At 48.3% G+C, this 14,021-nt stretch overlaps 3 protein-coding genes across 3 annotated transcripts; 2 read left to right on the top strand and 1 right to left on the bottom strand.

The window, feature by feature from the left end:
• Window positions 1–4,351: 4,351 nt before the first annotated feature.
• Window positions 4,352–4,732, top strand: KVR01_007808 (uncharacterized protein; the record flags this gene model as incomplete). The annotated part of the gene is made up of 1 exon (XM_044792833.1): window positions 4,352–4,732. One exon carries the CDS (start codon window positions 4,352–4,354, stop codon window positions 4,730–4,732), a length of 381 nt encoding a protein of 126 aa, XP_044642786.1.
• A 1,964-nt stretch (window positions 4,733–6,696) lies between these two features.
• On the top strand, window positions 6,697–8,757 carry KVR01_008046 (uncharacterized protein). The gene is made up of 2 exons (XM_044791757.1): window positions 6,697–7,902; window positions 8,066–8,757. Exons 1-2 carry the CDS (start codon window positions 7,457–7,459, stop codon window positions 8,709–8,711), a joined length of 1,092 nt encoding a protein of 363 aa, XP_044643024.1. The 5' UTR covers window positions 6,697–7,456; the 3' UTR covers window positions 8,712–8,757.
• A 461-nt stretch (window positions 8,758–9,218) lies between these two features.
• On the bottom strand, window positions 9,219–11,036 carry KVR01_007827 (uncharacterized protein; the record flags this gene model as incomplete). The annotated part of the gene is made up of 2 exons (XM_044785840.1): window positions 10,357–11,036; window positions 9,219–10,182 (listed from the first exon to the last, which is right to left on the bottom strand). The coding sequence occupies exons 1-2, from the start codon at window positions 10,905–10,907 to the stop codon at window positions 9,219–9,221; spliced, it is 1,515 nt and encodes a 504-aa protein (XP_044642805.1). The 5' UTR covers window positions 10,908–11,036.
• Between the last annotated feature and the right edge of the window lie 2,985 nt (window positions 11,037–14,021).

Genomic DNA, 14,021 nt, shown 5'->3' with positions numbered 1-14,021 from the left:
AGGTTAGTTATTTAATAAAAGGGTTAAAAGCTTATTAAAGTAGTTTCCTTTATTTAATAAGGTAAAGAAGTTATATAATAAATTTTAAAGGATTTTTAAATAAAGAAAGTAGTAATTAAGTATATAAAAGATATAGTTAATAATAGGAAGTAATTAAAGAAAGGAAAGTTATTTATTTTAAGTAAATAAAATAAATTAAATATTTAATATTAAGTATTTAATTAATTAGGTAGATTTATTTATAGTTAATTTATTTATTTTAACTTTTAATTATTAATTTAATTATTTAACTTATAAATAATACTTTTTATTTATATAACTTTATTTAATTAAAATTTTATTAATTTTAATTTTTATAACTTTTAATTAGAACTATTATATTTATTTTATTTTATACTTTTTTAATATTTATATATAGTAAAAATATTTTTAAATAGTTTTAGTTCTAGATTTAACCTTTTAGGTATAAAAATAAAATTAAATAAAATTTTTATTTAAATTATAGTTTAATAACTTATATTAGTATTAATAATATAAATAATATTTTAAGTTATTAAAATATACTTTAATAGGATTAAAATTAAGGAAATATAAAGGTAAATATTTATATTTTATACTTTTATATTTATTACTTTAATTATTTCTATTTTATAATACTAAAAGTATTATTTATTATAAAATTAACTTTAAGTTTAAATATAAATTTATTTTTAATAAAATATTTTCTTTTAGTTATTAAAAGAAAACTTTTTTATTATATAACTTTTATATATTATAATAATAAGTAAGCTATTTAATATAATTATAGGGAGGATATAAAGGTAAGTTCCTTACTTAAAAGACTTTTAATTTATAAAGTATACTTAATAGGTATCTAACCTATTTTTTTATATTATCTTATTTATTAAAATTAAATTTATTAATAAAGATAAATATTTTTATTATATAGCTTAGCTAATATACCTATTAAAAATAGTAATTATAAAGCTTTTATTATATTAGTAGGTTAGTATATATATTTATTTATTACTTTATATATAAGCTTTAAGAGTATTACCTATTATTTTTATAATAATATTAATTTATAACTATTTAATAAAGAAGTATTATATTTTATTAAGATATAAGTTTAGCTTATTAAGTAGAAGATCTTTTAGCTTTTAATTTATATAGCCTATATATTAATTATACTTTATAATATTATTATAAAAGTAGGTTAATAAACTTTTATAGCTTATTATTTTAATTTAATTATATTTAATAGTAATAATAATAGTATACTTAGAGCGACTATATAGGTAGTAGTAACCCTTTAATAGTATTTTTTAATTATAATATAATTAATTTTAAATTTAGTTTATAGCTATTTATTTAGTAGAGATAGGTTAAAGTATAAATAAAACTCTAATTATTAGAGTTTATAGTTTAATAAGTAATAGCTTACTATTATTAGCCTTTCTTTTTCCTTTTTTAAGGTATAGATAGTATTAAATATAGTGTTTTATTGAAAATATAGGGTTTTTTATTCTACTAGTAAAGTTTTAGTTTAACTAAGGAATAGGGGGTATTTAACCGGGGGGGGGGGCAACTCTCATTTTTCTAAGATAGCAGTTCCCAAGGGTCTAAGGCCAGAACCAACACTAATGCAACCCCACTGCTGTAATAGCACAATCTCAGCCGCCCGACCTTGAAGAGACCTGAAGGTTATGTTAAGCGTGGTGTTATTTTTGGGAGCTGAAATATCTCCTAGATTTGCAGCTTAAAGCGCAAATCCAATAAGCCTCTATGAGCAGCGGCATTGCCTTGTTCTTCTAGGGCACCCACTAATCTTCCAGCGTAGAAGAGGAAATCAAAATACACAAATGGTCCTGAGAGCCGCCGCAGTAAAGGCAACAGGGGTGGGCTCAACAGTCTGGGATGTTACAGCGCACGGTATCGATATGAATAATCTTGTACTCCCCTACTTAAATAACAACTTACTCTTCCTAAAAAAGAAAGGTTAATCTAACTTTAATTTTTACATTTTTAAAAATACTTATTAGTACCTTCTTTCTCTTTTTTTTATATTTTAAAACTCTAACTATTAACTTAAACTTTAACTATTAACCTTAACTCTAACTATTAACTTTAATATTAATTATAAAGGTTTTATCTTTAAACTTTTATTAAAAAAAACCTTTTTAAACTTTTTAATAAAAAGTAATTAAAATATTTTTAAGTATTTAAATAATTTAATATTTAAGGTTATAATTAGGTAGGGTAGTAGTAGGGTGGACTAGTTCTCTTTAAGAGGAGTAAGTTATTATTTAAGTAGGGGAGTGTAAGATTATTTATATTGATAGTGTAGGTGTGGACCTTGAAGGTGTGTGCGGTAGGCCTTGGAAAGAAGAGATGGGACGAGCCAACGAGATTATAGCACACAACTTTAAGATATGCAGTTGGTTGTAAGCGCCCTAGGTGTCTAATCGCTTACGCACTTATGCCTTCCCAGGGAACCCTACCTAGGTACATTTGAAAGTCGCACTGCCCAAAATCTGCCCAGAAGATCGACCAGCGCCCCATAACAACCAGCACAGTAGGGCTTAGACTAGATCTCGAGAGTCTTGCAACAGTGAGAAAGTCATGTTTCTCTATTCTAAAGAAACGAGGCCAGAACGCATTATGCCAGAAGCCAGCATGCACAGCTTGTTAGTTGGGTACGCCTTTGGCGTGGCTTTTACTTATTAGACACGCCATATATTCGGCCTCGGGCCATTTCGTTTGACTTTCATTCTCCGCTGCTGAAGAACTACTACGTATCTCAATTTATCATCCAATTGCCCGTACCAATATCAACGTTCCTAAGGGATAAGCTTATCCCGTGCTGACCCCGCCACATTTCTTTATACGCTGTCCATACCCACCTGTCGTGCCCTTTAAGCTACAAGCAAATCGTATACAGGCTCCCAGTATCGCACGGACATATCTGCCGAGATATGCACGTTGGCTTTCTAGGTTTTCCCTCTTGGACCCCTTAACCCATTCCAGTCTTAGCATAGCTGCAGTGATGGCGATCAAGCGCATCATCCCGCGTCTTCTACTTCTGTCTTTCCCTCTCGGTTCCACCGTCCCACTGCAGTCCACTCATCTGGTTTCGCTTCTATTTTGTATACGTCCGAAACCATACACGGCGTGTTCATACAGTGATAAACGCTAAAAGACCGCGGTCCACTCGAAGTTATAAAAGTCGCATTACACCACAATCTCACCAATGGTAGACGAAATGTAGATACTCCAGGAACTCCGAGGTGTCCTTTTCCCTTGCTCTCTTCTTTCATACTGGTGTCCAGCCATCGAATAATACTACCGGTGTGGATCTCCGACCTCCTGGTTGTTTCTGTAGCCGCGCAACTTCACTCAGCATTTGTGTCCCAGACCAGCAGAACTCCCCAGCGAGTCTCGGGGAATTCACATAAGTGTGAGCAGATCAGCCACGTATAGTGATTTGGTGCTTGCTCCGTATACCTGCCGAGGGCTTAGAATTAGTAAGGATCTGCGTGCACCGGTCAGGTGATGCAAGAACATTGCTTACCTATGTACCTAAGTATCCATAGTACTGTTTTTCTAGGCTTTCACTTTGAACTCGACACGTGGCCCTCTCTTCGAATGGATCAGTTTCCTCAAGCACACGTGTGCGTCATAACCACAAATCACGAGCTGTCATCTATAGCGCGTGGCCGGTCTGTGCCCCGTCGTAGAACGCCGTGTCCTTGAGTTTGACCCAAGACGAGATGATACAGGGTCGAATGACCTGAAGTGCGTCCCTAGCGGCTCGGGTATCTTATGCCAACTCTACTGATTGATAAACGACTCTATCTCACGGCATCATGTTCCCAAGCCAAACGACCGTGCTTCCCTGAGTAAATAGACTAACATTGTAGGAACTCCGCCATCTGCCTTTTAGGATTCGACTACTCCTATCCGCGTCGGGAATGTGGACAAGCCGTCAGATCGACGGCCTTCTAATCATGGTGATTGAAGCCACCTAGTTTAGCACCGTCAAGCACTATATTCAACAGACTTTGCCTTACATCTTAGTCCATCGCACATGAAATGTGGTATAAAATCGTCATTCCTGAGAGGACCCTCCCTCGAACACGCAAGTTCAATACAAACCCTTAACAGTCCGCCGAGGCCTTGTCACTCAAGAAAATCCAACACAGGGCATTATTTTAACGAACATAGCCGCCCCTTGTATTCGTTTAACGCCCTGAACCGACCTAGTAAAACAGCCTCGCCCCATCGCGCGGATCACCTGAGCTGACAGTGCTGCCAGCCCTCCCGCCACAAGATCAAAACGCGGTCGTCCACCATGAAGCTCCCATCCCTCTTAACCTGCTCATCTGTCACGCTTGTTGGCCTCGTCGGCATGGCGACTGCCGACGCTGTGTGCGCCCGCAATAATTATGCGCTCGAAAAGAAGTGGGTAGTCACCATCGCCCCGGTGCCGAAAGACCAAGTCGGACCCACCTGTCACGAGCTCTGGAAGGGCCTCAAGCGACAGTGGCTGCTGTGCATGGTTATGTCGCCCCACGGCTGCGAAGAGTATTATAACGACAAGGGACATCTTGGTCCAGTCGGGAACGGCCTTCAGTGGGTCTTCACCACGGGTCTCCTCTGCAACGCTGGCATGGTTGAATCTGCATTCTGGGAGGCGACCCACAACAACCACGGGGCAGTTGATTGCCCCTGAGACTTACGCAGAGGCAGGTAGATACTAGTACCTGTGTTTTGAAGTGTCTACTATGTAGACTACCGGGATGCCAGTTGGCCCACAATTTGAATATGAAATTCTTGTGCGCAATGTGTTCTCCTCGATAAGACATATTGCATTTGGTTATAACTCGGCCCAAGAAGCATGATTGATGGTAAATTTCCCTCGTCCTCTCCGGCTTACCTCGTATCGTATTTCTAGCACTGTTATCAACACTACGCTTTTTAAACGCTGGGTCCTGAGCGTTTGCCACTACTAGTATATGAGGGCGACATGTTTGTCTTCGGACGCATGCGAAACAGAAGCGATCGAAAACGCCCATGTGGAATCCGCAATCACCAGCACCGTGGGCAAGCATGGGCTTTCTATCATGAAGTCCTCAACTAGCAGTAAATCCTGGGTATCTAGGTAGTTGTTTCCACGAATACTAGAGCATCACGATCGGACGTCGTTTTCCCAATACTGAAGTACTGCGTATCATATTGGAACTTGGCGCAGAACCGACTCGGGCGAGAGTCCTGACGGCATCGCGGTTTGAACATCTTGGCTATCTAGGTACCAACCTTGGAAGGCTGCACCACCAGGCGACACACGTTGAAGCTACCAGTGTCCCTCTGAAGTACGACGCGGACACGGAGCTCCGACCATCATGGTTCGCATCTAGACCCTTGATACTGAAGATGGAGCCAGTTGCCACGCCAGTCTCGCCTGCACCTGCTGAGAGGACCACCGGGGCTGTGCACCCACACGCCTACAGAGCTGCAGGAGGGCATTGACCACACTGATGAAAAGGACACCCAAGCCCGGGTCCATTATTGGAATCTTCATCTCATCTCACTTTGACCTCTTGAGACCGGTATGTGTTGGCTCTTTTCTCGGTGAGTCTGTGGCGTGGCACCTCCCGTGGAGTTGGGGAGGCCCGGGGTGGAGGAGGGGAGGGGGCGGCATTGGAGAACATGAGTGAAACTCACCGGTGTTGTTCGTCCGTTCGACTCTATCTCAGCTGTGGTTATCACCACGGACCGGGCCATTGGTGACAGCGGCGCAGTCCAATCAACCTGAACGTGTCGCCTACGTGAAATGTGTTGAGTTTGGTTGAATATCATTGATGCGCCATTCCCGACTGCCTGGTCGTGATATCATGTTAATTTCCTCCCAGGGCTGTCATACCCCAAAGCTGGGCACCCCTTCCCCAAAATTGGGTAAGCTGACGCCGATTAGCCGGACAGGATGCGTATAGCCGGTGACTTTGTGCTGGAATCTACTTCACTATTGGCAATATGACAGCAAAATAAGCAAGTGTCCGCCATCTGCGAAGATATCACTCACATGCAAGCTTGCTTCTTCCCTCAAAATGGCGATTGAGCGGCGGGCAGGAGATTGACAACCAGAGAACGAGCCCGTTTCCAAGAAGTTACAGTTCGCGGTGACGTGTGGGTTCGGGCTAGTATATGGACGATCACGACAGGAGGAACGGGTGCGGCTGATTTGACTTTTCTCCATCGGTACAATGGAAGAATGGGGCCCCGGGAACCTGGGTGCAAGTACTTTTAGAAGGCCGCCACACGGGATACACCGAAGTGAGCCGATTGTGTTCAGGGTTAGGCCCGTATTGGCCGCATGGAAAAAGCAAAGACAGCGGCCATGTGAGCCTTTTATGGTTTTGCACAAACGTTATCGAGGAATGAGAGATGACGCTAGGCTGACGGAACTGCCGGCTACTCAGGGGGGCAAACCGGGCAGCCCAATCGGCATTTTGTCCTGCGGTGTTGGGATATGCGACACACTCCTGGCGTGTCAGTGTGGCCAGTGTGCCCGCGGTGCGACTCTGACCCAACGCCCCCGTGTAACCGCTGGATATGGCTTGGTCAGGGCGTGCGCATGTGCAGGCAGGCGGCAGGTTCTGTGCTCATGTCAAGAAGTTGCCGCATGAATTATGTGATGTATGCACGAACGACTTCCCCGGCGCTCCCCCGTCCTCGAGGCGGGACATGCCAATCAGGAATACATTCCCGGTCTCGTCAGAGAAACCAATTGTGTCGCACCCCGACCCTACAGTTGGCTGGGGAAATGTGAGGAGTCACAAGCCAGAGACACTAGGCGCTCAGCTCTTGGGATCCACAGACGTCCTCTCCCCAGAAACCCCAACGACGGTAGGTGCTCCTGGTCGAATCAACCCCCAAGCAATCCAGCCTCATGTCCGCCTTCACACGTCTTGGGGGGGCATGCGCTTGACATGTTTCACTCCGGGCAAAGGTACCACCCCATCCCACGAGAGGGCTGACACACGGCCCAGCGGCCACTTAGTAGTTAGTATCCAGGTGATCGGCCATACTTACCTCGAGCGCAGCCAGCTCCAGGACTCGGTCAACTGGCCGGAGCGTTGCACGTGTGTGGCTACATGGCGAGCTTGACTTGCGGCCGTCAGCTTGCCATCCACCTTGTGTTGTCTCACTGCTGGGGATGTTTGTGTCTGACTAGCCACGCCTTGCCCACGCCGCCGTCACTCGTTTGGTTCGCGGTCTAATAGCGTGTGTGAGAAGTTGCCTTCATGCCTCCATTGAGCCACGCCATCGCGCCTGCTCAGCTCAATGGAGACACCCCGAATCACTCCCCATCGATCTTGCCTTTACAAGAACCCGCTGCCTCAATAGAGGACCTCGGCATCAGCACGGCATCAGCATAAGAACCCCCAGGATTCCAATGGAGGGAGGTACCAATCCATCTACAGCTCCGGACGTTGCAGACCCAGACCCAGACCCAGACCCAAACCCACGAAGCATCACCGACCGAAGGGGCAAGCAACGAGAAGAAATGCCTGGAGGAGCAACAGCAGCCATGTGCGACCATTCCTTCCTCCACTCGTCCCGCCTTGACGGACAAGCCAGCCAGACCTGGGTCGACCGGCGACTTGGCTACCAGATCCACGTGGGCACCAGTGACCTGCAGCTTAGGGATGTGGGCGAGGATGACTACCCGTACTCGATGGGTGTCAGCCCCGTTAGTAACGGACCGGCCAGACGCATTGCCTTTATGAGTGGCAACGATGACTTCCGGGCAGCCAGACTCCGATGCGCGCTCGCCTGCCAGGCATACAACAAGCTCCCCGAGGACGTCTCGATCGAGGACCGAGTGAGCGGATGGAAATGGTAAGTCACGGATCGCCCTGACCTGCACCCCCTCTGCTGTGGCTGCAAAGTTATTCAGCAACATACCGGGATGCTCAAGTGAGACACCAATAGATGCACCGGGTCGAAAAGCACGGAATGGAAGAACCTGAAGTGTCAGACTGACCACACCACTCCACTCTAGCATCGTCGACCCCAACAAGACCAACAGAGACGCCAGTGCCGGCCCCGCCGTGGACTTCTCGGCCATATTCAAGCGCCCGGCCAAGACGGAGGCCCCCGACTCGACCGCCCAGCACACGCCGCCCGTGACCCCGGTCTCGGCCAGCCCGCCCCCGCGCCCGACGATCCCCTACGTCAAGCAGCCGATCTACATGGACTACGGGCTGCGCGTGAGGATCGCCCCGACGACCTTTATCAACCGCAACTGCACCATCCTCGACACCCCCGTCGCCGACATCGTCATCGGCGAGCGGTGCTCCTTCGGCCCGGGCGTCACCATCATCGGCGTCGGGCACCCGGTCCGGTTCGAGGAGCGCTCCGAGTTCATCACGGGCAAGCCGGGCAGCTGGGGCGCCAAGGTCGTCATCGGCGACGGCGTCTGGGTCGGCGCCGGCGTCGTCGTCCTGCCCGGCGTCACCATCGGGTCGTACTCCACCATCGGCGCCGGCAGCGTCGTCACCAAGGACGTGCCGCCCAGCTGTGTCGCTATGGGCAACCCGGCCTCGGTGCGGTACTACGTCGACAGCGAGAAGGGCCGCGAGCCCGTCGTGGTCGACGAGACGGCCAACACGCTGGAGGACGCGTTGAAGGTAGACAGGGAGGAGTGAGTAGTGGGGCACGTAGGCGAGGGTGGTCAAGATGGGGGTGGGTGGGGCTGGGCGGATCTGAACTATACATTGCGATTGCGCGATACTAGAGCAGGAGGACGCAAGTCAAGCCTTTTTCTCATCGAAGATATGGGCGCATTTTGGGCGGCCAGCCGGCAGCTTACCTAGCAATCTTGGCCAGGCTGATGTCGTCGTGTTAGAGATACCCAAGGCTATTATTAATGGACAATTTGCATGCGCTGGCTTCTACTTAAACGCATCACCTCTTGTAAATCCACTTCTTGTCGACATGTTTTGTCGAGTGGCTTCTCATGTTGTTCATTCTTCTGCTCCTCGGGGTGATGACGATTGATCGGACGCTGACAAGTACTCAGAAATTATCGCAGAGAACCTGACATCACAGGAGGTGCTCTACTTTCAGAAATCTGATATTCTTATTCATACGCTACCTGCGGGTTTCTATTTTTGAATTGAGCCGCTTACGTCCGTCTCGCTTTGATGAGACCTTTACGAACTAGACTCGAACCCAGAATCAGAATCCCTCTGAAACATCTCAAGCCCCGCGGAGATTTCAGGAAGGGAATCAAAATGTCCCGTGGTCCGTGATTGTATCTGTGTCGAGGTATCCCTGGGAAAAGGGCCTCCGCCGTTTACCAAATCCCGGACATAAACGCTGGACTCACCGAACAAGTCGGGATCCAATTTCCCAATCTCCCTGTACTCTTTCGCTATCATGTCCCGCACCCGCGACGAGGGAGGATCTGTCTCGCACGCCTCGAGCTCTTCGGCGCTGACCTGTGCCTTGGGCGGCTGCCTTCCACTGATGTCTGCCTTGGGTGGTTGCCTTCGACGGCCCCTTGCCCAGCGGAGCATTGTGTGGTCCTCGTCGGTTACCGTGTCCCAGACCAGAACTGACGGTCGGGCGAGGTCGGTGATGATCTGTCTGACGGGCACGTTGGGGCAGAAGGAAACCACGGCACAGTTATCGGTCACGCCGAGGAAACCCTGAGGATCGTTGACAACCGTGATGCTTTCCACTGCTAGGAGATTCTTGTCGGCTCTGGTGTATGCGGGATCCTGGGCGAAACACTGGATCGTTTTCCCGAACTTTCCCATGAGGTCCTGTCTTAGAGACACTATGAAGGCGTGTTGTGCTGCGGATCGCCGTCGCTGTTCGTTGTCGCTACCCGACAATGACCCGCACGCGAATGCGAAGATTTGGTCGACGGGAAATCTCACCAACCTGAAAAGCGTAGCTCTCATGTTTGTGTATCCGCTGCTGTGTTGTAATTTGCGTCGTTGCCTATGCAATGCCAGTGCATCCCAGGCGGCGACAAAGCTACGAGGACTTGGTTGCTGCACTTCGATCTGGTTCTTGTAGCATATTTGTAGAGCACAGGGGGGCTGATCGGAGTAGTATCTGCTGTGTAGCAAGGCTTGGTAAGAAGTGTATAATATGCATGGTTCAACTCTGTTTGCGCTGTCAGCTTCAATCAAGGAACAGGTGTAAGGCACACCATAATTCTCTGATAGATACCTCATAAGAGGGTATCTCTTGAATGATTGGGGAGGTGATACCGTGGCCACATAGCGGACACCCGAGCAAGGACTGTCGCGATAAATCTATTTCGAGCAGGATACATACCTCCGTTCCGGTTCTCCAAAGAGCCGCATACCCTCTGAATGTCCATTCATAATCGCGCGCCGGACTGGCAGCCCAGTGACGGACAAGAAGCCGAAGTAATTAAGTTCCTGGCCATCTGTCGATGCCTCCTTCTTGGCCGCCTCGATCTGCCGTTGGAGATCTTCCATAGCCGTCTTGCTGAAGAAGGGAGCACCGCTTTCGAACAGTCTCTGGACCTTTCGTTTCTCCAGGGCTGCGAAGTTCGGGTTGTCCATGGTGCTGTTGACTTTGTCTTGTGAGGCCGACAGCTTCTCCTTTGCGAGGTCTGGGTCGATGGGGCGGGCAGCGGCGGCAAAGCTTGAGGGCCGAGCGGGGGGCGAATCGTCTGTTCCTTCAGCCAGGTCTGAGAATGCTTCTGAACATTGTCGTCGTTCCGAGGATGTACAGCTGCTTCGGATAGAACTTGTGCCCCTTGTACACACTGGGGGTGGGTCGTTCTGCCTCTCAAGTCCCGGGTCGTTGCTGAGAGCAGGTGCGTCCCCGTGTCGCACGAGACGTGGGTCGTCCATCATTGATATCAGGTCCACATTTCCCGTGGACGGTAATTCCTCAGACCGACAAGATCATCTTCCCCGCTGGCAGGCTCACCGAGGTCGTGATCTTGTCCCGTGATGATTCGAGTTGCGACTAGGGCTTGTGAGACATCATTTTATATTGTAAAGAAGCATGCTGCGATTGAGAACAAAGACACGCGGTAGGCGACCGCGGATCCCCATGATGCTAACTAAATACGTGGAGCCCGCTAGAGGCGTTCTACCACCCGATGATTTCACCAGTCTACAAGCGCCATGTAACTACGTAGGTACCTGGGTAGTCTTCCGGGCTTTCCCGCCCAACAAATCCCCGCCAGGTTAGTCGCACCTTTAATACCCACACTATCCGTAATAACACTTAGTGTATAAATCACCTTTACTATCCCTCCAGCTCTAGTATGCACCAAGGCTAGTTTGTTCCCTTACGGGATCAACTAACTTAAAGCAACTACTACCGCCCCATAACACCAGAACCCCAGCCACTAGATAGCAATACACGGGCAGGAGAAGAGGGCCTAGTTTCCAGGAGCCTCTTCCTCCAGCCAAACAATTAGCTGCCCTTGTTACCTAGCTACCAGAGTCCTATACTTCAGGTGGCCGCTTTCTGGTGAGCTTCCTTTTCCTTGATTGTTTTATAAGCCAACCCTTATCATGAGAACCACTCAGTCCGAATGACTCTCTTTTGGAATTAGGTATTGACCACCCCGCCATAGTTATCGACACCGTATATTTTTCAAGCGTTGGGTCTTGAGCGTTTACCATCGTATGAAGGCGGCATGTATGTCCTCGGACGTATACAGAACAGAAGCGAAACCAAATAAACGTTACGCGGGGGGAAGAACACCTCGTGCCTGTAGCATTTCCTGCAGCTGTGGGGCGTAGCTCATGTTAGTCGGTTAACGTATTAGAGAGTAACCTACAATGCTCTTCAGATCCACAAGCCATATCCATATAAGCAAGACCCGCCTTCTTCTGTTGTAAAAGCCTCTTCCTCTCCCTCTATTCCAGCTCCCTTGGCTGAGGTGGTATGGCTTCCAACTCCTTGGGCCTAAGTGGCGTCGGCTCCAACTCTTGCGGCCAACGCTGAACCCCGTGATCGTACCCATAACCATGGTACGGTGTCGACCACTCCTCCCCTACTGCCTGTTGCGCCTTCTTTTCATCCTCTTTCAACCTCTTCTCTGACACCCGGTGGCCCCTCGCAACGCCGCGGCGGTACAGAAGCCAGCCGCGAGGACGACCAGGAGAGCCGCCGCCGGAACGCCCACGCCCAACCCGATTGCTGCGCTCGTGGAGAGTCCGGTAGCTTGCACCTGTGCAGTAGTAGTGGCAGTCGGGCTGATGCTGGGGCTACTGAGGAGCTGTGAAGTACCGTCTGTGGTAGCAGCGGGGGCTCCGCCACTGCTTTCGGCTGTCGCTGCTGGCGTTGGATTCTGGCTGCTGGAGCTCTTGTTCGACTTAGTTATGTTAGCAGGAGGTTCATTGAAGATTGTGATACCTTCCATGAGTGAAGGCAAGAAGAGGGTGCCTGAAAACGAAGAAAACTTACCGTGGAGGTTATCAGAACGGCCATCGCCCACAGGACGGAACCGGGCCCGCGAATATCAGATGCAATGATCGGCCCCGTGGTCGTCACAACCGTATGCGTCCTTGAGCCCTGATCATTGATCGCTAGTTGGGCCGTATAAGACGCGATACTCTGCATGGACGGTCCGAACACCGTAAATGTTGATGTGACCCACTCCGACGTGGCATCGGTGGGATAAATAGAACCGCAGAACAAAGTCCCCGTGCCTAGTGGCGTCGACACATCGCAGTGGAACTGGTAGGCGCTAGGAAAACGAAGAGTACCAATTAGTTCTAGATTCTATTCACACTACTCAGAGCAAGAAAAACTTTGTGAATTTCAAAAAGGAATCGGGATCTGCCACAGTGATGGATGATGTTGCAGCAAGTACGATACTGACGTTGGACAGCAGATAGACCACTAGTTCCCGTCTGTCTGCGTCGAACACGCAGCTGTGAAAGCAGACGGACATTTGTTAGTGGCATAGATTATCACTGGGTCTGGGTCGTAGTCCGGTGGATAGCAATGGCCCATCGCTGCTGGCCCACCGACCATGTCGAGGTAGGGGCCGTCGGAAATCTGCCAACCCCACAGGTCCCCGGAGGATAAACAACCGGGGCTCTGTGACCATTCCGCCGGGATGGTCCGAGCCATGAGCACGCCAGCCTACACTTAGAGGAAGAGCGAAGCAACGAGGACCCCGAAGAGAAAGAGGTGGAGCTTGGAAAGGTAAGGGATTCCGTCGTATCGCACTTGCAAGAGCGCGCAGAGAGTAGGAGGAGAATTTACAAAATCATTACTCGGGGCGAAGCCACGGAACCGTGGTTTTTTTGGTCAATGAAGCGGCCGCCCCCCTCCCCTTTTTTTCCGCTTGTAATGGTGGACTGCCCATCTTGGTGGCCAGATCACGTTTAAATTATGGCCCCCGTCCTCACATACTGTTTTGCTTTCTGGGGGCTGGTAGGGGCGGACCCGTGAAGAAACCTGTTCACTCATTGGCGGACCAGCTTGAGAAAACAAGCACTGGCTGTGCTTGAAAGTGCATTTATTGTACGACACTGAATGTGTTGATGAAAAACGACGCATGCAAGATTGAAAGCCCTGAAGAACCCGTGTTGTGCTGATTGAGGACAATTATAAGTGTGTGATGGTTATGTCCATGTTGATGGGGAACTGGATGATGCTCTATGACAAAAGGCTGAGAGGCTGCATGTGATTGCAAAACAACCATCTGCCCGCGTAGGCTGAGGCATCTACCCCCGGTGTACTGGCTTTTATAATTCGGGCTGGTCATCCTACACCTCCTGTTATTCCCTTTAAGAGGGTTGCCAGCTAACCATTTTTACATGAGTGCCCGTGGGATACCTAGGTAGGCTCGGATAGAGCCTCAGGCCCTGACTCCGTCAGTTCGCATTTCCGCACTCCCCACCCCCTAACCTCCTTGATGCCCAACCTCTAGCCCTTTGACATCCTATCTCCTACCATCTAGCTACCTAAATCCTGGGTTCCTAACTCCTGGGTCCCTA

The sequence above is a fragment of the Diaporthe batatas genome (assembly GCF_019321695.1).
Source record: "Diaporthe batatas strain CRI 302-4 chromosome Unknown Contig00009, whole genome shotgun sequence".
In the NCBI taxonomy this organism is placed as follows: domain Eukaryota; kingdom Fungi; phylum Ascomycota; class Sordariomycetes; order Diaporthales; family Diaporthaceae; genus Diaporthe; species Diaporthe batatas.
The sequence above is the reverse complement of the archived record's forward strand: the minus strand, read 5'-3'. Positions and strand labels throughout refer to the sequence as shown.